Source organism: Rhea americana, unplaced genomic scaffold (genome assembly GCF_003343005.1).
Source record: "Rhea americana isolate MKP2758 unplaced genomic scaffold, rheAme1 scaffold_57, whole genome shotgun sequence".
In the NCBI taxonomy this organism is placed as follows: Eukaryota; Metazoa; Chordata; class Aves; order Rheiformes; family Rheidae; genus Rhea; species Rhea americana.
The window spans coordinates 251,272-275,128 of record NW_028186723.1 but is presented as its reverse complement, the minus strand read 5'-3'; the positions used below and the strand labels follow the sequence as shown (position 1 = coordinate 275,128).

The following is a 23,857-nucleotide window of genomic DNA, read 5'->3' as shown; positions in this document are numbered from 1 at the left end:
TATCTTTGAAACCGTATCTGATTGCAGCAAACTGCTAAATGAACTATCAGACGGTGGAAAGGGGAAGAGGATATTGGTGTGATTTTTTCATGCAATCTAAAGAGAAATTTCTTCTCTCTGCTAACAGCATCTTGGAAGTGTGAGAAAGGAACCTTCTGCAGCGCCAGTGCTTTGACTGTTTTCCTTCCTGATCTAATCGGTGTTACTACTGTCAGAATTTACACTCGCTTTGCAGTGGAACGTGTAAAAATAGCTGTAGTCAAGCTGTACTAAGACACAGCTGTAGTAAGACCAGCACCACAGATCCTATACAGCAGAAGAATATGAAACAACAGAAAATTACAACTCCTCATTCTGCCAAAACGCTGCAAGGCACCAACCGACTTGCAAGACCACATATAAGAATTTTTCAGAAGAAATTACAATATTGCAAGAAGCAAAAGGTAGAGCCCTGCCTGACTCTTCCCCTAAGTGATTCTTGCCATTCCACTGCAGGAACACAAAGCTGTATTTTATTCTCTCTCTCTCTCTCTTAACAACTATGTTTTATAGTCTGATCCCAAATAACATTGCACCCCAAAATATCAGGACATGTGCAAAGAAGAACAGGAGGTGCATGGAATTCACAGTAACAGCTTGATGTCTTTGGGTTTTTTACTGTAATTTCTCCTTCGGAGAACATAATGGCTTTTAAGCCACCTAAGCGTGGTGTAGACATCAAGAAAAGATGCATTAATGCGAGAGGGTCATTTCACTTCTCTCTCAGATTATAAAGACTTGTCAAGCAAAAGCTCAAAACCCGATAGATAAGGGACCCAAGCTGCAGCTGAACGGCAGCACCTGAACGCCCGCTTGCTTCTCGCTCCCTGCCAGCCTCCCAGGGGGCTGGGACGAGCTCGGCGGCCGGGCGCGGAAACCCCAACGGCCCCTCGCCCCGTCCAAAGCTCAGCAGACGCCGGCGCTGGCGGGAGGCGCAGCAGGGTCAGGGAGCGAGGCGGCGGGCCCAGGAGCTCCGGGGTCCCGTCGGCGCGCGCAGAAGCCCGTTCAGGTTCACGCTGCAGGAACAACGTGAGAGAGAGAGATTCAAAAGGTTCTTCCTTACCTGTAGGAGGACAGTCATCGGCAAGAAGCTGCTTTCCAGGTTTTCCCCCTTGCAACAGCCCTTGCACTTTTTAACTATTTCCCACCCAGGGTTTTATCTTTTATCTCAACAGATAAACATGGGGAAGTTTCAAGGAATTCACATTATGTCATTCAAGACATARTAAGTCTGGGAAAGAGTCTATTTAAAATTAACAGTAGCAAGAAATCTGCTAAAAGATACCAACCACAACAGGTTTTTTTAAGATTAAATAATGTCCTACCTTATAAAGCAAAAAAAAAAAACCATTCAGACGTCTTACAGAGAGCTGCAGGCGCCTGCCGTGCCGCGAGGACGGCACCTTTGCCTGTGGCTCCCGCCGGGCGTGCAGGAACCGAGGGCTGTGCCTGTCTGCTCGGTCCCACGTGCAGAGGTTAACGCGCCGGCTTCTCCCTCGTCAAACCGTCCCGCGGCTGCCAAAGCAGAGCTTCAAAACGCCACGGGCAGTTTGGGATAAGAAACTTAAATTCTAACCAGTATCRCCCTTCCAAACAATATACACTCACCCAATCTTTTTTTTCCCCGCATAACAAGCGTCCGGCTGCACGGTAGATGGCAGTAAATCTTCACTTGCCATCCAGGGACCCTCCCGGCCTCCCTCCACTATTGCAAGAATTCCCGAGCGAGCGCGTCGAGGGCTCTCTCAGCCTACGGGCCGGGCCGGAGGAAGCTCCAGCTCAGCTACGCCCAGCCCTAGCTTTCTCCTCAACCTTCTTCTCCCCAGGAGTGCACGTATATGATTTTATTTCACACACGGTCCGTTCTCAAAACTCTTTCATTACAGAAGAGCACTGGGATGTACATGCGGTTTAGCATTTACCAGATGAAGACGGGCTTATTTCAGAGTAATATAATCCAGAAACATGAAATTTAAAACAGAGCATTCTTAATCACAGCTGTAAATGTGTTGACACATACAGGGTGAGGAAGGGAGAAAAGCATACTTGGTGTTGCTGACAATGTGTCAAATAGCATTACTAGAAAGACAGGCAAGTTGCAGCTCATGATTTGGTCAACACTTTGGACGTAGAATTTTATCTAAAATTCATTTTTTTGCCTCTCACACACACACAAAACCATCCTCTTCCTGCCAAGCCTTTGCAAAGCTGTGAATTGCATTTACTTAAATTCTTAAAGGTTCGCCGTCTAATCTCTAATCCYACAAATGCTGTTTCAAACTTTCAAGTGTTTCCTGCAAAGGTGGACTGCTACATCATCCACGTCCATGAATGGTAGATCCTAGCAATCTACAGATCACACGAAACCATAAAAAATGAGCTCAGAAAATGACTRTCATAAAGGATTTGACACAGAACACTGACGAATTGCAGGAAGCATTTCTAGTTCTCTGGCTGGTCTTTAGGGCAGGCCCAAAACTAGGGTTTGCTGGATCAGATTTTGGATCAAGCTTAATATTGGTTAAGTCACCATAACTTCASTGAAATTGCATCACTCATGCCAGTGAGAAAGTTAGTGTGTGAATAGATAGAGAAGGCCATCAAGCATACRAACGAAGCTCATGGTTTAGCACGCTGTTGTGCCTTTTTGTGTTTCAGACACTCATAAAAAGCAATGAGAAACCACAAGACAATTTCTCTTTAAATGGGATGATATTAATTAGCACAAAATAATATTGTACTAACTTCTAAYAGTACATAAAAAGCTGTTTGATATTCCACATCTCTTACGGACTGCATTCCAAAATAATTTTGCTGCCAGCTCTCACGCTGCAAACAGCGCCTTTAAACCCCCTTGCAACCATCCATAGAGTCTCATAACTTGCATCCGTCCAGCACCAAAAGCAGTTTGCGTGCAACGCTGCCATTCCCTCTGCATWGCTCCAGGGTGCTGGATGATTAAGGACAGCGATTCATGCCCTGACTTGCAAACAGTACTGCCCTCCTGCCCTCTCTGCCCAGGCGTGGGACTCGCATGCGGTACGTGAAAATGCTTACAAACAATATAACTTCTCTTCAACTGAGCAATGTTTCAAACTCATTTTTTCTTGCTATTTTGAAATATTTTATACACATATTTAACCTGTTCTACTCCTTAAGGGCTCATCAGTGAGACCTAGCAGCAATTTACTGTAGAAAGAGAAGGGGAGAAGGAAAGAAAGCTATCTATTAACACTACTATTAACACTAGAATATCAGCTGCCACAGAGATGGGCAGGATGCAACATAATACCTGGTCCGGGACACAAGTTGGATGTACTTGAGCTCAGACAGCAGAAATTAAGAAGGAATTATCAAGGGACAGAAAAATGATATACATTTTCAGAAGTCACCTAATGTCAATCAGGGCAACAACTGCAGGAGCTCTCACAATAARGGGTCTTTGAAGATGTGAGAGAGCTGAATTTACTTAAAGTTAATACCAAGAGTATGTGTACAGTGAAAAGTGAGCTCTAGAAATGTTCTGTAYAGAAACTATTTCAAATACTGAAATTTATTTTAAAAGTTCTCTTCTGAATGCTTCTCAATGTACATGAAAGCAAGCAACCAAAATTAGSATAAGTACCTCTAAGGAACTGGAGAAATGGATTGGAAACAAATGGCAAAAAAGTTCCCAAAATTAAATATGTGCATGTACATGGATATTTTTTACATAACTATAAACAGCTACAGATACAATACACATATTATTAAGCAAGAGCCACATATACAAAATATATTAAAAATGCTGCATGCTCAAAATTACGTTAATGCATGTAGAAGACCCATGGACATGGTTGCACTGGTAGAATATTGTCCTCACAAGCAGCTTCCCCCATTTTGAGGAACTCCTAAGAGTGCCTTCATAACCCTGTGATGCTCTCTGTAGGTCAGGGGACTTGCACCATCACTGTCTAAGCCTGCACTACTTATGCTCCAAGCCASTCATTCCCATTGCGTTAGATACCCTTGCCTTTTCTTCTTTCAGATGCTCATAGCATTGTCACAAGAAACGGCAGGAGGAGCTTGCTCGAACCCTACAAATTAAGATCCTATTGAGAAGTGGCATATGAAAAAGATTTTTATCTTAATTTTTTTCAAGAACCCTTATAGGAACATGGAGACTGCACCTGTGAAAGCTCTCAGAGGTGTGAATAAAAATTTACCCGCCTGGTCAATTGATAGAGAAGGTTTCACCTCCCACTCCCTGGGCCAAGCCCATTGGGTTCACACTACTTCACAACATCCACATTCCCAGTAGAAGTACAAGCTCCTCTGTTCCTCCGGCACAATTTCAGGTCAAGGTTCCCATTTAGCTCTATGTAACCAGCTTTACCCGAAGTACAGAGGGACCCTGCTAACAGCAATCTCATCTTTCACAGCTTACGTACACACAAGGAGCACACATCTATCCCCTTTCTGAACCAATGTTGAACTGAGCATCCCATTAGTCCAACAAATCTAGGACTTTATTGTTGAACTTTTATAAAATCCTCTTGCAAGGTATTCCAGTGTCTTCTGAGCAGCTTTATTGCTTGTGATTAAAGCTGATAACTTGCCAAAGAAATAACTGCAGTACGCTTCAATAAAAATCTTGTGGTTATTTGCTTACTCACTACTTCTTCCAAGGCCACTGAAGCATGCGTTGAATGTTCAGTGGGCGACTCACGGATTTAAGCCATTGAAATAATTCAAATAACCACTTATATTGCTTTCTGTGTAAACAATACTGAAATTCTTTGGTGGATTTAGGCCTCAGCTTAATCCATTGACTACAAGTCAATGAAGTTCTCTACCATGGTGTTATATTTACACACTTACTCCAGGGCAGCACTTGCTCTACCCTTACTGTTGGATAAAGCGTTCAGGAAAGAAAGCAAAACTCCTAGCGGTGACATGTACACTCACTCAGTTTAGAGGAGCTAATCTTTCAGTACGAACAAAATGAGCTAGATAAGCATCTCTTCACACTCCATTACGAGCCTCCTGAATATCAAAGATACATATGACAGCTGAGTCGTATGCAATATTTATGTGACATCCACTTGCCCAATGCAAATGCCCTCACAGCACCTAAAGATCTCAGGCCTGAGAGGAAACTATAGACAAGTCTCTGACCYGTAGACGCCGAACACACACGATCCAGACAAGCTCACAGACTTGTGACCTTTATAATTACACCCGATGAAGGGCAGCTCGGTCCYGTGTGGATAATTCTATTTATGGCAACAACAAATCACTGCAAGTTAGCCACTGTCTGAGAGTTGGGAAATGGGCTAACCCAAACTGGAAAGTGTCTCAGCATTCCTCATCTGGTGCCCATTTGGTTCTAGAAAAACAGAAGAATTGGGGGCACCCCCAACCTGTCTTGGGTTTAATACTGACAGCACAACAGCATGCTGTGCCACGGCATGAAGAGCAAGTATTCCGTTTTGACTCCTGGSGGTGGAGCAATTTTGGACGCCTGAAAAAGGAATAGAAACAGAATTTGGGTGAAAATATTTGCTTGTGAAGCAGAACACAAAATAGGGGAAAGAGCAAGCCAGTTGGGAATAACGAGAGATTTATACTTCTGTTTCCTTCTGCCACTTCTCACTTTCTAATCCTTTCCTGCCTCCCTATTGGATAAATTAAACTAAAGTTTCCTGAATTTAAATTATAGTCCTATAAAGTGTAATCTTTATGTCTCTAATAAACATCATCTAGATTTACTCCTAACTGGTGGTGAAAAAGCTTAATGAGACTGTTTCCAAGTCTCTGTGGTATCCCACCAAAAAGATGCATATTCAAAGGAAATTCACTGATGACAATGGCTTTTGGACATTTCCTTAAGATATTTTTAGTTCAGTCAAGAGTTGCTGTACTGATGTTTTCTCTAAAAATCAAAACATGGGGAGGTATAAAGCAAAATACCTTGCAAAACCAAAACTTTATTATCTATCTACCCACCTTTACCAAGCCAAATCTAAAATCTCAAAGAATAAGYGCCTCAGCAAACTTTACCAAAAGATTGTGCTGACTGAAATAATTATATTTCTACCTTTAAGCTTTTGCCAGTTTAGTCTCTACCAACTGTGTCCATCCTAAATATTGCTGTTATTCTGTCCCATGCTGATATCAGACTAGCCACAMTACAGCTACACGGACCATCCCAATCACCCTTTTCCAACAGCTGTCAACTTTTCAAGTCTGAAATTAGTTCCAAATTCCAAGATTTTTGAAGCTGACAGAACAAAARTCTTTTTGGATGTCTGGATCCAACTCTTTTAGGACTCTCTGGTGCAGCTAACCAAGCTGGTTCATTWTTAATGCAGCTTTACTAGGATAAACATTATCATATTCTTATTAAATATTAACTTCAAAGGATCTAAWCAGCCTCACACAGTATGAGTATGTTATCCCGCTCCTTTCCAAATAGTAAACCAAATATCTTTTAGAAAATGAAATATTTATTGAACAATTCTGCCTTTTTTGCATCAATACTAGCAATTTTACATTCTATTCAGTAGTGAGTCTCCCTCCTTATCAGCACCATCCTGCTCGTGAAACATTCAAACTCTTCCATCAACCATGGATTTTATCCTATTGATTTTAACTCCCAATCAGAAAGGGGTTTGAGCCCCTCTGGGTTATCAGTTATTTGAGGAGTGGTAGATGGGGGTTGCAGTAGCTATCTTACAAACACTTCTTAACAAAATCCCAATTTAATTCATGCACTTCTAWTTTTTTTTCCTTTCAATCAACTTAGCTCTCAAGTTTTCCCCAGAGCAAGGAAATCTAACCTTTCTGAAACACCAGGTCTGTGTGGTACCCAAATGAACCGGCGTGTGCCTCTGGAAGCAGGTCGTGCTCACCAGTCCCTAGGCAACCCCGAAATTTCATTCCCTTGATCAGCTCATGTGCACCCCTATTAGTGACATCTCAGATGGATTCAGCTGGTATTGTGTGCAGTACCCTGCATATTAAAAGATAATTATCTGTTTTTAGCAATGCTATTAGTGTGCTAGCAGTAGCTGCACCAGACCTCCAGTAAATTGCATGTCCCATTTTTAAATACTCTCTATCTCTTTTTCTTTTCTTCCTCCACATTGCCGTAAAACAGACTAGCTCTGTTTTAGTCTCTGGTTTAATTCAATGACCTATAACAAATTCTTTTCCAGAACTTGTTTACCAAATTACTCCTTATGCAGCCAAGACTTGGTGGATATGAGTTACTGACTCCTTCTTTAATATACAGCATTATTTCTTTTTCTCATGTTTGTCCTTCCTAAGAATATAACACATAAGCAGAGAGGGGAGTTTCAGAGCACGACCTGTGGCAACCTGCACTGCACCAGAAGCACGTAAACAAACAGTGCATCTGAAAGGCTGAGAAATGAATGGCACCACACCGAAAGGCAGGGACTAAAAAGCATGCTGGATAGAGACCTAGCTTATGCAGAGGTGAATCCGATACCATGAAAGCTTCCTTGCAAGAGCTGCATCTAGTGCTCAAAGCTACCRTTCAAACCCAGATAACCTGACTTGGCCCCAGTTCACCTGGTCAAGTAGCCTGTGATTTTTATAATCCTTTTCATGCAAATAGTTCCCCAAGGCTTCAGCAATACCCAACATTTCTTAAAATTACTGCAAATACCAGTGCTCTCCTCCCTGTCTTCCAAGGACCTATCAGTGGCACGCGAGCAATTTCTTTTTCATGTACTTTGTAATACGGGACCAATTTGTTCACAACAAGCTGAGCTCAAGTTTGTATCTTTGCCTTAGCAATCTGGTACAATCTCATAAATGAAATGTTAACTCAATGCCTTCATAYGCCTTACAGTGTCCAGACAAGGTCTGCCTCCCAGCTTCTGAGCTATCGGCTGTTGCGTGCAGAGAGCTCCACATCTCCACGGATCACGGAGCTGTACTCAGAAAAATCCCTTCGGATCCCTTGACAGCCTTGGGAATTTTCTTCCCTCAATGCCTTTCTACAGGGAATGACTTCCTTGTATGCACCCATTAGGCAAGCACACAGGCCGCATTTACATCCTCCCAATGACTTGTTTGTGCTGTGCAMAATCAGGGTGAATTTTGTTGACTTACAAGGAAACTGTTTATAAGCGGCCTAATATTTTTCTTCCTCTCTGCTGACAGCTGTCTTTTGGTTATATAAGAAAAAAAYAGGTTTTATTTCTAGCTATCCTATGTGGATATTAGCAGAAAGGTAGGAAAGAGCAATCCAGAAACCTAAAATTAGATGAAATGACTAAAACAGGCTGCCAGAACTAAGGAGTGCGTGTTAATACATACAGGTAAATAGCTCAATCATATCACACAGTCACGTAATTACAGTGACTGCATCTGTATGTTACAGAAAAGGAGGMGAATATAAAGATTTTAAACATACATTTTCCTGCAGAAATTATCCGTATTTTGACTGAAAATTGGTGGAAAGCAAAAGCTGAACAAAGTACAGGAAATGTAAAAGAAAATGTGTATTTAAGGCAGACTGGGAGATGGGAGAGAGCAACTCCTGCTAACAAGATAATACAGAGAATTATTTTTTTAATGTGATCTTGCAGATGAGAGGCAGGTGTGAATCAAAACCTTTCTTATTCTAAGCTGGAAAAAAACGCCACTTATAGATATCTATGTYAAAAAGAAACAGAGGAGTAAGGAAAGCTTTCTTCATGTTAATTACAATTGAAGCATTCCGGGAAGTATTTTTTTCTGGGAGATGCCGTGCACAATGCTGCCATCATAACCTATTTCCGTGGTTCACATTCACAGAGCACATGCCCGGCAGTACCTTAAAACAATCTAAAAATGGGAGAAGCATTCACTGTAATGAACGGAAATTTGGCTTGACTTTAAAGCAAACAGTAGCAGTCTATCTTGGTGATCTTCAGCCACAGTGACTTGAAACGTATGTTCTCGACCCAACGTTAGGCTCACAGTCGCTAGCTTATGCGGAGAGCAACATGCAATTTCCAATGCATGTACGATCGTGTTTGTGAACGCACAGTCGGTGCCTAGAATATCCGAATATTGGGAAGTACCTGAAAAGCTTTAAGCAAGGATTTCTGCCTAATGACTACGCTGGCCAGCTTTCAGTCACAAAACTAGTTTCCTAGGACAGAGGCGCACTTGTCCGGGATGGTGGGAAACTTTGGGCGTTCAGGTCCCAGGCCCTCTGCAGAGTCCGGCAGGACACACCACCACCCACCACCTCCGACCCACCTGTCCAGCTGCCCTGCCCAGCCCCAGCCCATCTCATGGCAGGAGGCAACAGGGGTCCCAGACGAGCAAGGCTAAATGACAACAGTTTTCCTGACATGTACTCAGCAATTGAGTCCGTAGCAGACACCAAGTAGAGACAGGCTACTGGGGAAAGAAGGTTTGATATATGTTATATAGGAAAAGAACAGGAAGCAAAAGAGAAATATGTCGAAATCACACTCCTCACCTTAGAATGTGACTACTGCAAAAATGCTCCCTTCCACACTAATGCAGCTTCTCTTAATACTAACATCTTTACTTTAGGTCTCTGGAGCAACAAGCCAAGCAGCYCAACAACAAAAGGCATTTAAGGAAAGCTGTTCTCATCCTGCCCTGTTGCGCCAGTTCCCGGGCRCAGGGCTCGGGGCCGGCCCGCGCTCCGTGGCTGCTGTTCACATGGCTGCAGCCTGCAGACCTGCTGGGTGGGAGCGCCTGCAGACACAGCAGATTCCCATCTGTCTCCGAGATCAAGCTGTGGCTGTCAATCCCACCAGCTTCACGGGAAACCCTGGTGTTACCAATCAACTTAGCCTACTGTGCACATGCCACACAGCAGTAAACCATAAAMTTATTGTTTTTACAAGGGCAGTAGATTTAAACTTGCCTCTCTAAATGCAAGAAACACAAGGCCATTGGACAAAAAGAAATATATATATATATATAAAAATATGCATGATAACTATGTATGTATGATACGTATAATAAATATAGACGATGGGTAAAATGACATGTGCCAGTGTCTTGGGATATATCTGAACCTGGAACCTACAACATTATATATATCTGCTTAAGAGAAAAAAAGACATCTTGTATTTCTTACAACCTGATACACAGAAGAACTGTCCTTGGAGGAGCAACTCGCCACATGATCTTTAAAGCCAGCAATGGCAGCATTGTCGTCCACGGGTACAGGGAGACGACAGGTGGAAGAAGCAGACGAGACAAGTTTTCTTTTAGGTGTAGGAAGTTTGTATTTCATTCATGCTATTTGTGAAATGGAATAGCATCAGCAAGTAGTCATAAGGCCGCAAGTTAGGAAATTACATCATATTTTTGGCAATCAGTGCAGGATATAAATAACCTGGAACATCAAGTTCTTCTTCCCCTCTTTGCTTTTGGTTGTTTTAAACCCATTCACAAGCAGTTCAACACCTAGAGCTTGATTCGGCAGAGAAAAAAGCCTGGGGGTAATTTTATTCCCGCAGCCTGTCTTAGAGGCCCTGCTGGGAGCGGACATGGGGAGCAGCTTTCAGAACAGGGCACAGTAAAGCATGAGCAACCCCGGCGAAACCAACTCGACCCAAAGTCGAACCTACCGCGTCTTCTGCTTGGTGGGACAACACAATGTCTGTGGACACAGGCATGTCCAGATCACCAAAACGCGCAGGGCACCGCACCACGTGCCTGTCAACAGCCCCTGGCACTCTACACGCTGTCCAGGAAAGGGCACAGCACGGGGACCTTGCTCCCACGCACAAGYGTAGATCTAGCGGCTACAGAGCCACGGTGGTTAGGCCAGGCACGCTGGCAAAATTTAATTCAGAACAAAGACTGCAAATGCTGGGAAAAGCTCTCAGCGTTTCCCTAAGCTGGAGGGATCCCTTTTCCCCTCCTTTCCGCTCCCTCCACRGCAGGAGTGACGGCCTCCCCGTCTTCCCGACGGCGGACGGATGCGAGCCCTACTCCTCTTGCAAACACCCTTCCTTGCCTGCGGACAGTACTTCCCAGGGGAATAACGAAATGGATTCCAGGYAAAAGAGTTCATAGTGCCCTAGCATCTAGTGGCCAAGACAAAAGATGGAGGTTTGGACAAGAACCATGAAAACATATAAAGAACTAACTTTTTGCTGTACTGCTCCTGTCTGTATTGCAAYATCATTAAAGGTAATCAATTTGATCTGGATTTCCAGCATTTAATATTTGCTTTGCTGGTCTTCCCTCTCCAAAACTATKGTGTTTCCATCACCTGTAAAGTCTTTTCTTTAATCAAGAATTCCAAAGTCCTTTAATAATATCACTTAATTGTATTTTACAGTTTTGGCCTGTGGAGTACTGTGAGTGTAATATACATTTTAGAGGCAACGAAAGAGAAGGAAAACAGAGAAACTGAGCAAATCCACTGCAGGTAGAACCATGACACTGGTATTTTCTTAAACAAATCAGKTCAGCAGATGTGCTTAACTAAACAGGAGGTTTACCCACACAGCTTCTGCTAAGCCTTCCATAAGTTAAATAAACAGTGCTCTGAAGTGAAGTCATTCCATTATTCATTTAGGCTTATCTACATATTGATTGAAACAAGTGCACATGGCAGATTACTGCAACTTCCCTGAAAAGTCTCTAAAGATGAAAACTGCTTGCCTGTTTCAAGGCTTGTTGCTTTTCTTTGTCTTTAAGCTACAATTAGTAACTGCAAACAAAACTTGAAACAAGATTCCTAATTTTAATTAAAATCATGATCATGGAAAAACAACCAACCTAAAGTATAAAAAGAATTTAAACACTGAGAAACGACTTAAATCAAATGACAGTCTTGTTGATTGACATTTTACAGATATGACAGTGAAATAAATTGTTTCTTTGCTTCTAGTACCACCATCATTTTTACGTACAAACATAAAAAAAAATCTTTATACTGTAACCCATCAGCCTTTGCACATGACTGCCGCAATGACTGTTCTCCTAGACTTTTCCTATTCATAATTACTTAACCTATTTTGACCCCCCCTTACTCATTCTCTGCTTGCAGTACAGACAGTACAACACAAATGTTATTTAAGCACAGAAATCCTTAAAGTAGATTTCTCTGGGGTTAGGGGCTATTTTTAGTCAAGATAGCAGCGAGATGCACTGAAGTGTTTACTAGCTTGAACATAGGTCATAAAGTCTGCATTTGTCGCTACCAAAGACCACCTGCAGTTTAGATAATTTGTTATCAGTGACAAGTGTTTATTACTGTCCAGCAGACAAATAGATTTAACCCTTCTCAGTTAGTCATCAAGCTCCCAAGCAAATAGGACAGCAGTGACCTTTATGGTGCTTCTCAAGCACGACTTTTAATCCTTATGCCTACAGAAACATACAGCGGAATTGCTGACCTGAGATTTATGAGCTTTTCACACTGCTCAGAGCGTCAAGTGGGAAGTACCAGTTACACACACAGAGCCAAAACACCCCAGGGAAACTTCCCAAAGACAGTGGATAAATTATCCAGAAAGCAAAACAAGCCCATCTGCAGAAGATGGATGGAAAAAAGTCAAGAACCTAAATCTGAAAACTAAATATATTACTGACTATCCACTMCTTAACAGTTTGTCCATGTCCATATTATTATTTCATCTCAAATAATCCCTGCAGATAATTTTAAATCCCTGTGAAATTGTTCAGATATGAAATGCAAAGCCATTTATTCTGCACAGTATTTTCAAAAATAATCTCTCTTGCCTTTACCAGTTATGTTTATATTAGTTTACTTGTTTTTCATCATCTCCCTGTGTCCCCACTACAAACTCATAAAATAGTCTTAAAGATCTCTCCTTGGTCTGCCTCTTCCCTGCTGACTGCTTTGGGGAGGAGCCTGAGGGAGGCTATAAAGAGCAGCAATTTCCTAATTCAGCTGGGCTTTGGGAAAACACAGAGATTCGCAATCACGAGTCATGCAAGTGATTTTCAGGATCAGGGCTCAGTTGCTCCARCCCTTGTAGATCTTTTGTGCTCTATTAAACAGCAGCTGCAGTTCAGCCCAAAATTGCTGCTCTGTGATTCAATCCAGTAATAATACATAATTCTTTCCTCCACTCCTTTGTGCTTTGTCAAATTAAGGTAATTTTCTTCTTCCATTTTTGTATTGGCCACCACTCTACAAAGCCTAGATTCATCAGCACCGTTGGTTTCCTCCATAGTCAATAGATAAAGTCAACCATCACCAAATAAGGACACATGGAAGTTAGGATTTGGATTTTGGATTGCCTGGAGATGAGAACAATGTAACATTTCTGTATGACCAACTTCTGTTAGAAATAAAAGCAATAATTTTGATCTCTTCTTTATAAGCATAATGAACAATTTGACCTGTTGAACACAGTTAGGTTCCTTTTGTCTTCTCTTCATAATGAATTCACATTAAGTAAAAAATCATCTTGCATCTAAGTCAGGTAACAACCTCGCCTGGAACCCATTCTTTAAGCACAGAAAACAGAAATACATGGAATCAGACTTCCAAAACAGAATGATCAGCTTGTTCTTCACCAACTCCAGTTCAACATCTAATAATATTCTTGATGAATTCCCATGTGTTGTTTGTGTGGATACAATTCTTCAGCAAGGAGAACCCAGAGTTGGTATGTATCACTTGTTACTCTCAGATAAATACTCATGTAAATTTTACACAGTAAATAAATATTTACTATGTAAATAGCTCGGTTGATTAGAGTGTGGTGGTAACAATACCAAGGTCACAGGTTTAATCCCTGTACGGGCCACTCATTTGAGGGTTGAACTAGATGATCTCCAGAGGTCCCTTCCAACCTTACCAACTGGGGGCAGGTTTAGCTCAGTCGGTTAGAGCATGGTGCTAATAATGCCAAGGTCGTGGGTTTGACCCCCGTACGGGCCACTGTCTTGAGGGTTGGACTAGATGACCTCCAGAGGTCCCTTCCAACCTTACCAATTCTATGATTCTAAATAATTACCATAACCTCTCAAAAATTATCCTTTAGGACAGACTCAAGGCAATTAAAGACAACTGTTCTGATGTTATTCCAAACATACTGAAGTCAAGAGGAAGCTTTCTGTTTGATTCCGTGGAAATTATTCAGGTCTTTTCATCACCAACAGATGCCTTAAAAAGTGTTGTCTGAGAGCTGAGTCCTTGACCCATTTGCAATCAAAATATTCTGTGTAAAASTAGTGGGCATGACAGTGGCAGGTCTCCTGGGGTTTCCTGCCAGACTGCTAGAGTCTGCAGTCTCTAGGCTTAAGCTTCTGGTTCTCTACCACCAAGAAGCAAATCTGACAAGCTCTGGCAGAACTGGCCAAGAATGAACCAAGTCTCGTGTGCACGGCAGCAGGAACGCGAAGCCTTGACTGCAGCGGGGGCTCAGCTCCTGCTCTGCAACAGGAGGCTGGAAGCCCTGCAAACCCAAGCAAGTGCTGCTGAAGCTGTCAAGAACTGCAGCTTTTCTACACAAAGCTCCTCCACCTGAGCATCTCCACCTGAGCTCCCCTAAGCCAAAGGGCTCAAACCAACTCCAGGGCAATCCCAGCGCAATGGGGAGATCCCAGTGGAATGCAGTGATACACCCAGAGGCAGTGCCTCCTTCACAGAACAACAGCGTAGTTGCAGCTGGAAGGRACTTCTGGAGATCACCTGCTCCAACCCCTCTCTTTTAAGCAGCAAGCTCCTACTTGCATTATTTGAGAGAAAAAAACCATCAGTCAAATTTCGCATCTTAAACATCAGCAAGCAAAAAGGTCAGTAGTTCAGGTTGCACAATACAGGCYGCATTTTTCGTAACAGGACACTGCTTAAAAAAGCAAGCTGACCTATTCCACTCTTAGCTTTGTCTTCTGAATGATTTAGGGTTCTGTGCCAAGTCCAGCATATTATAACAATCTTGTCTTGGAATGGAACATGGGAGGCTTTACACTATTTATTGCGTACATTCATATACACACATGCACATGCTACTTGAAATGATCGGATGTTTACATATATTAGTAGTTGGGATAATGCATATATTAATGGCTTATTGTTTCCCTCTTGTAGGAAAATTATAGCTCTGCTCTTCCGCAAGCGCTTCAGGTTGAGCAACGACAATAATCACACGTCATTTCCACATACTTCTGAGCTATGGAGTGTTAAGTGCTCACCAAAGCCATGCCTTGAATTTGTTAAAAAATCTTTTGAGTTACAAGCAGATTAAGTTTCTGGATGTCACATTCAATTTCTTATTGATAAATATTCTCGAAATCTACGTTCCAGTCAAATCAGCTTGAATTGAAGGGGACTTTGAAAAACAAGATTTCACTTTTCAAGTGGTATAGAATTAACTTGCACTATTGAGCCACTTGGAGCACAAACTTCAGCCTAGTTTCAAATGCAATTTAGATAAAATACATGTAATTGGACTTAACGATGTTAAGATTTACTGCTGGAAGGAGCTGCTGCACTTCCCCTGCRTGCCACAGCATCAGTTAAGAACAAAGGTCACTGAGCATTTCGGTGCACTCCACCAACCGGCCGAAGAGCTGGGCCACCCTTGCGGGAGGACTTCCCTACACTTGAAAATATAGCAGAGAGAGAGAGTCAATGCTAATGCACTTTCATAGATGAGAGCCGTGATGAGGAATAACAGAGCACATTCTGTTTGTTTCTTTAGATTGGTGAAGATACTAGTTAAGCAATGTAATGAACAGGAACTTTCACTTACTGAGGAACAAATCTGTCACGTTTGTCACCAGTGGTCGGTTCTTCGAAGGAAGATTAAAAACTCAGAAAGGAAGAAATCTTCTTCAAAATTATAGAAGGTCAATGGAAGTGCTAAAGCATGAAATTCATACAACACAATGTACACAAGCAACATCAAAAAACAATAATTAAACCCACTTTCAATCCTTTCTGGAGAAAGTCGTTGCTAGGTTGAACAGGCCCACATTACACAAACCCTTTCCCTGATATGGAGCCTCCACTCCCCCTGTGCTCTGGTTGAAGTTTATCTGGGCCAAACAGAGAGAGCAGAACTAGAAAATATCTAAATAGGTGCACAACAGCACAAAGCCTTCCCTCATGCAGCACAACAGATAGTTATGTTGGGTTTCAGACCCACATCACTGATGGTGAAGACTACAAGCCAATGTTTCCTCAGTCTGTTCCCTCCCCCCCGTACCTGCAACCAATGAGCCCTAATTTAGAGCAAAAATTCTTGATATTTGTCTGCAAATGTATGATTACTGCATTGGTTCTCATTTCACTCTCTTATCTCCACAGGTTTATTAATTTCATCTTGGTTCTTCAGATTTTCAGTGCCTCTTAACAGCATGCCATCGGCAAATTTTACAAGCACTCACTCACTTTCTACTTTCAGCTCTCTAATAAGCATGCTAAACCACATCAATCCCCAGAACAATACTGAAGACCTGAAATCAGCTGGCAGTTCAGYTGGCTACTCTATGTCTTCTTGGACTATCCAGCTCACATGATGCCTGAGAGACTAGATGTCCTTTTAGCAGTACGATCAGTGCACATGCAGGGTAATCAGTATCTCTTGCACGTCAGATTCCTACCTACGCTCTCCCCTAAACTCTTTTTCGAGCTTTCAAATTGCTCTGCCAAAGACGAAGGGGACCCAACTCTGCGCAGGTGAACGTTCTGAGCTCTCGCAGCCTTTGAGGTGTGATCAGGATGACAGAGTGATTTCCCACATGTGCACACAAAAGAAATCTGCTGAAATTAGGGAAAGCTTCTGTGGTAGAGGCAGGTTGTATCTTGGGAAACATTACAGCATAAGGTCCCCAGACTTAGAGGGTTAATCTGTCACATAAGGCACCAAAGGTAGACATACTCCAAGTAAACCTCTTGATTTTAGAGTCCTTAGAAAACTGAACACCAAGCAAAATGGAATTTGTCAATTCAAATGCAGCAGAGCTAGTGCTCCAATATAATACACAGGGATTAAACAACGGGTTTACCAATACTTCTGATTAGAGGAATGGCCTTTGAGATTAGTCTAAGGTTTCCTTCATAAACAACATGAGCATGTCATGAGTGAGCCCCATTTCTTCTAGTCATCTGGATCTTTTTGCAACATTAAGAATATATTCCTAATTTTCTGATCCCTTGGGAATACACCCCATTAGATCTTAATGTACCACTTYCAACCCACATAGGCTTGTTGTATAACTTGCTGGCTAATGTATCCACCAGGGAATGGAACAGAATTTATCTGACATTCCTATGTTACTGCCCTGGAGCAAGACAATCCTGCAGAGAAGATTTTCAGATTATCAAGAGGGGGTAATAGGAATGTCACAGCCTCCGTTACTTTATGTAGGGACATTTATCAAAAAGACAGCTGCTGTAAGATTGCTATGCTCCTTTTCCCTGAAGCAACAAAAGGTCCTTTAAAAATACTTTAAAGTAATTAAGTTGAATCTTATTTTCCAAAATTCAACAGAATTTGAGGACTTTTTCCCCCAACTGATAAATCTGTTCTCTTCTCTTGTTTTATGTTGAATTAGCCTTAGGAATATAGTATTATTTTTCCTTCTCGACTCAGCGTAACCAACAGACATTCCCACCGGGTATGCTGCTCATCAAGCACTACGACCGAGGCCAGGATCGAGGTTTACTGCCCCACTGAAACATTAGACTTGTTCTTTCCAGGAAACAGTAGTCTGTTTTCTTGAGATTAAAGAGACCTCTCTCCTTGTCTGATAGAGTGGGGACATCAAGCAACAAAACAACAAACTGATGGGTACTTTTGTGCAGTGTATCTAAAAACGCATCTGACCGTGGGAAAATTAGCAGTGAACTTGGGTTATCCTTTAATACTTTGTAAGATGAGGGATTTGGGGACCTCCAAAAACTGCAGGAGCAGAAAGTTGCAAAAATGTTAATGAGAATTCAGATTGCAGTCCCTCAGCTGCCAACAAGAAATTGCACTTTTTATCTAACAGTTCATGTGCAAAAAACAACAACAAACAAAAATCAGCAGGAAGAAAAAATAGTCTGTAAATGCTTCATTCCTAACATACTTATGTATCTGGCATGGGTAAAGCTCAAGAAAAGAAGCATGAAGAGGAAAGGCAGTGATGGCCATCCATGTCGCCACAGCTCAGGAATGCGGCAGTGTCTGGCTGGAGAGCGCTCCTCTGGGGCTCGCGGGATCCACGCGGCACGGCGCGCACATGGTGCACTGCGCAGCATTATCTGACGAGCAGAGCTGAACAAGGAAAACATCTGCATTTCCTCCTTTTTACAGAGCTTCAGTTTCTCCTTCACAAGGGAATGAGCCATCCACATTACAGCTAGCATGAGCCAGCACACCATTTTCCTCCAAAAGGCATTTTTCTCTAAGGACTTTTGAGAGTTCGCCTTGAAGCTATTCCGCATGTGGGTTACTTCAGGGTCATTAGCCAGCACAGCTTTCTGAGCATGAGCTTGAATAACTGCAAATGTTGCCTTAACAATGTTTTCAATGGTGGAGACTCAGCAGAAAAAAAGAGCAAAATGGATTATGTGTATGTAAAGAGAGCTCAACACCACTGATAAAAATAACATTTAACCCATGAGCAGAYGCCTGCAGGACAAATGCATGAGTTACATGTGGGTTTATTGATTTCACTGTGCATGACTTGGCTGTATGATACCTATTTCACAGCAGCTTCTGCCCTGACTTTGTTCACATCCAGTCCTTGTAAGAAGATCAACAAGCTCTTTGGAACACATAAAATTACTGACACAACAGAACCCACACAAGCCACATTTAATTCAGCTGAGATAGCCATCTTTTCCTAGAGTATTTTCAGCTTCCACAAACTTTCTGAAATGTAAGAGATCAATATTTAAGAGTCAGCAATAATTTCACCAGAGATTTATATTATTTACTTCTATTTATCTTTTCTTTTTTGCTATCAGGTTTCCATTGGACAGAGCAGTTATTCTGCAATTGATACCACTGAAATACATCACTTTGCATACATTACCCACTATGGTGCAGCACAGAGATATTTCAGGCTAGCTTAAAATAAACTGACTTGAGCATGAGAGAGAGGTGTAGATGTAACAACACAGAGCTCTGCCATGGCTTCATCTATCTCAACAAGGACCAAAACCAATTGGCATGGCTTGCAAACACATTAGGCTTGGATCTGAGCCCACTTCTGAGCTCAGCTTCACGTGCAGGCTCTGCGGCTTTTATTCCATCTTCAGGCATGGATTTTATTCAATTTTAACAGAACGTTTGCAGAGGAATTTCAGACTCCTGCTACCCCATGTCCTCAGCGCACAGACACTTGTCGCTAGCTCTTGCAGCAACATCAACAAAGCCAACATCAAAGAGGCAASTTAGCTGCAAGTGTCACATACCACAACAGCAGCTGTGGTATCTGGGAAGAGCAGAAGACTAAACCCCTCCCCGTATAACTGTATGGATGCACTGAATARAACAGGGCATCCTACACTGCTGCCATGCTGGGCAAGTGCCACAGGACTTATAAAATTAGGCAATAATGTCGCCATGCATTTTAAAGGTGATTTAAAGCATGTAAGGCARGGGAAACGGGGGAAACGCATTATTTTTCTCCATATCTTTATGACATGGAAAATTGCCTTTTGGGGATATCTGGTCCTTTTAAAAGTCCTTCTTTAAAAAGTCTTCTTCTTTAAAAGTCCTTAATGGTCCTTCTAGGATACAAAATTATAACAACTGGAAAACTGGCAAACTGAGACTCGATGTGAGAATTAGCCATCTGAGCAAGAAAGGGATTTTTATTCATACTTACTTGTTCTCATCCAAATTGCAAAATTACATTAACAGCATTGGATAAACAAATATTTTGTAGAGTATTCAATGCCCTCTCCTTTTTGGCCAGAGTAAGCATATACTAAATGTTCGTAATGCTGCAAAAATCCCAAGTGGATCAGACATGAAATTTCTGACTATGTGGAAAGTTAATATTCCAAAGCCCAAAGGGTTACAAGCCAAATGTTTCGTTTCCTTTTAAACAAGCCCATATTCACCTGCTCATTGAGTTGAGCTCTTCCCAGGTTCAGGGATGCATTTTTCTGGCTTTAAAGCACTTCCTAAATGCCGTGTCCACACCACCACCTAAATAAATGACCCACTTCCGTGCACAGAGCATATTTTATGATCTACTAGACCAGGACTTCCTGAAGTGTGTTTACAAGACAGACCATATGGGAGAGGATTTCTTTTCACATGCACGACCTAATTTAATTTTCAGTTGCTTCTGTATTTTAATATTTTTATGGTTCAGTTCAACTTCTCCTCCCCTCCCTCCCCCACTAAAGAAAAKAATCTAGAAATATAAAGGATAAGTCCAGAGAAAACTCGTAATTTATTACAGAGGCTTACTTGAAAGAAAAAACAGCCGCAACAGATTAATRTATTTCCTTTCCCACAGCTTTCTCACTTAAACCATAACTGTGCATATTTACTGCAACGTTTCCATCTGCCGTGGCACGGTGCTGACACGTCCGAGGCACCGGCCGCGGGGAGCCCGGACCCGCTGTTACTCTCCAACTTTGTAACTAACGCGACACGAAGCCTTGCGGAAAGGCACCCTTCCTCAGAAATGCTGCTGACTATCAACAGCGACCAAAGTCCTTGGTATTCCCATCATTGCCCTAACCGCAAGCCAAGTCTTTAATGACAGAAAACGCTTCGGAGTAAAAACCAAACCAGACGGTTGTCAGAGGTTTAGGCAGAGAAGGCTGTAATAAAATCCGCTCCCTTTTCTTACAAAAGTCCCGCGTGGCCTGCGCAGAGGGAGACAAGGAAACGGGTAACAGTGGCATTTGCGGTCACAGGAGGGCACCAAGGAGGAGGGACTACCTTCTTCCAAGAAGGTCCGATTAAGGCCACATCACTGGCAGAGCCCATCTTTTGAACCTGATCCTTTGAACGTACGCGTATACAAACACGCACGCGCACACGCGCTTGACAATATGGAAAGCGTTACTGATAAATGGCTTGTGTAAATGATACAGCCCGCTATCGTCACCTTTAAATTTATTCTTGGAGTCCAGAAATTTCTGGAAGAAATCAGCTAGYCCCACTGTCACTTCAAGGACCCCGAAGCGACGACTCCGCTGAAGGCGGAGATGTCCCAGGCATTCTCCCAACAACGTGGTGGCATGGCCTTTACGAGCCTCCCTCCAGCAAACCCAGCTCCTCTGCACCTGAAAACACCGCAGAAAAACCCATAAGCCGCTTCCACCCCATGAACTTCCAGCAGAGGTGATGTTTCTCTTCTTCTTCGATCTTTTTTTTTGCCCCCTATTTTTGTTTCTGAAACATCCTCCTTAACTAGTAATAAGCATGTTAAGTGTCYTTCCAACACCGCTTCGAAACCCCACCTGTTTCAGTCGGGGTTGCATCCCTCGCGGTTCTTTCACATTCCCTTCCCAGCACGCTCCAGAGGACCGCCCGAGGCGGCTGCACGGGCCAGCTGCAGCACGACACACGGCCTCGCTGACGCCGGCTGCGCTGCACGGCTGACACGCAGGGATCCTCGGGCTCCTGGGAAGTACGGCGAGCCTGGACGCTGGGATCCTGCCGAGGCGCCGACCGGCAGCGATACAGCCAGGAGCAGACCGAGTAAATCCCCGCAGCTGAGACCACCACCTCCTTCTAGAGGTTTGGCCAATCTGGTCTCCTTTGCTGAGACCCATAACCAGGATGCTCATTACAACACATACTTCGTCATGCAGATGCTTCATCCCTAGGACCCAAAATCAAACCTACCAGTTTGCCTTGCAGGAGCCACCAAAAACACCCATGTTCAGGTACTACCAGCAGGGCCTACGCTCAAACCGGTGGCCTGAGTGTACAAGGTCTTTCCCTGTTCCCACCAAAGCATCCAGGCAGGGGAGCTTTCCTCAGACCTGACCATTACCATTAAGACCCATATCAACACTCTTCACACCCACTTGAAGACAGCAAGTCTGCTGGGAAACCCATTCGTTTCTACACCTTCGCAYGCGGATGCCTCCTGTGTGCAGCACACGAGTCTCATCTGTCACCACGCGGTAGCAAAGTCAACTGCTCTTGACAGGCCCAGAGGTAAGAAAGTGACTTTTGGTCAAGCAGGTCAGATGATACGGGAACCTCATCAAGGAATCTCATAAGAAATATCACTCATTGCTGTTCATAAACACAAGCCTGCTTTCGCTATATTCAGTTACAAGCGGAGAAGAAGGATAATTAAACAGTTCATGATATGGAATGACTAAAGCATGTGCAATCTTATTTATGTTCTCTGCACCTGTGTTTTCTATGGTTTAAATTATAATACTGATCTTTTAAACTGCACCCAGGGAGTATCCCAGTTCATTCACATGAGACAGTGTGATACKTTCTATTTTTAATCAATACGTAAACCAAAAGGGATGCACAACATTGTAGAACTGTACCGGCAGCCAAATGCATATTGGCAAATTATTATTAAATTGCTTACTCTAGTCTCGAAGCAATGCGAGCMCGCTCAGGGCTGTCCTGCACGTTCACTCTGCTCGTTAGCGTCACRCCGCTCCTCCGCGCGTTCGTTCTCTCTCTCTGCTGTGCTTTGACTCACGTTATTTAATTCAGTGTCACGGCAACCTTTGGCAGCTCATCTTTCACGCTGCACGGCGAACTCAACCCGCTTAAGCCAAGACTGCGTTTTCCAGCGCTCAGAGCAACGAGAGCACCCGATCCTCGTTAAAGCCCTTTAATCCTTAACAAAGTCTCGGAGGGGGAGGCGGCCGCTTCGGCTAGAGCCGCGCAGCGCCTACGGGGACGGCCCGGAGACCCCTCGGGGAGCCGGCGATGGAGCGCGCGCAGCCGTCCCGGACCGCGGGGAAGGATTGCGCCCGCGGCCCCGCGCTGTCCTTTACACCGCTAACCAGTCCTCCCGCTGCGCGAGCGCGCTATTGCCTTGTCTGCAATTTCAGCCTCTCGCTATGTTCGAGTTATTAGTCTTACAGATCGTACAGGAGATACCAGATATTTCCCGGTTATTTTTATTTTACATACTGTGGAAAAAATACGCAAAAAGAAAACACAAAGAATCAGTTTGGATACAATCAAAAGGTATCTAATATGAACCCTATTTTCCAGAAAAAAGCAGTTAGGTTCAAGCCTCTTAAACTCATCTCCAAAAAATCACCACCTACGTAAGAAAGATGAGATTGTACATGCGTTTATCTAAGAGGGAATGCCTGGAATTTGTGATGATTTTTGTATCCCTGTTCCATTTTAATGGTATATGTCATACTCTAGCTTATTTTTTATGGAGAGCACATTCCCCTAATCTAAGAAACCAAAACTGTGATTCAGTAAAGGAGAGGAACAGCTTTACAGTTAAAAGAAAAATAAATATTCAAGATACCTAAATGCATACAAATAAAAACTTTTAATAATTATTTACAATTTCCAAAAAAAAAAAAAGCCTAAATTAAGTTTTATATTATATAGCAAATTTGCAATGTTAAAACACTGTAAGTTAAACAAAGTTATTAGTTGGCTTTTACATTCGTTTCCTGTACCCACTGGATATCATATAATACCGAGGTTATTTAGGAKTTCAAGGAAACATACTTCATTGCATTGATCTTAATATACTTTATTCACTTAAGAGCAACAGAATTTATATAACTTCTTRGCTACTGTCACACTTTGATGAAATGCCCTGGGCAGGAAAGCTGTTGTCTTCCCTTCCAGTGATGTAATATTACCAGGTCCTTCATCTTTCCTATACTTTGTTATACTGTGCCTCTTAGAATCTACTAAAAAAA

General features: G+C 42.7%; 1 protein-coding gene across 1 annotated transcript in view; it reads right to left on the bottom strand.

Moving 5' to 3' along the window:
* RBM20 (RNA binding motif protein 20) overlaps window positions 1-23,813 on the bottom strand; it is a 65,914-nt gene extending 42,101 nt beyond the window's left edge. The window contains exon 1 of the mRNA XM_085319113.1: window positions 23,738-23,813. Coding sequence (XP_085175239.1) covers window position 23,738 — 1 coding nt within the window. The 5' untranslated portion in view covers window positions 23,739-23,813. The remainder of the gene's footprint in view (window positions 1-23,737) is intronic.
* Between the last annotated feature and the right edge of the window lie 44 nt (window positions 23,814-23,857).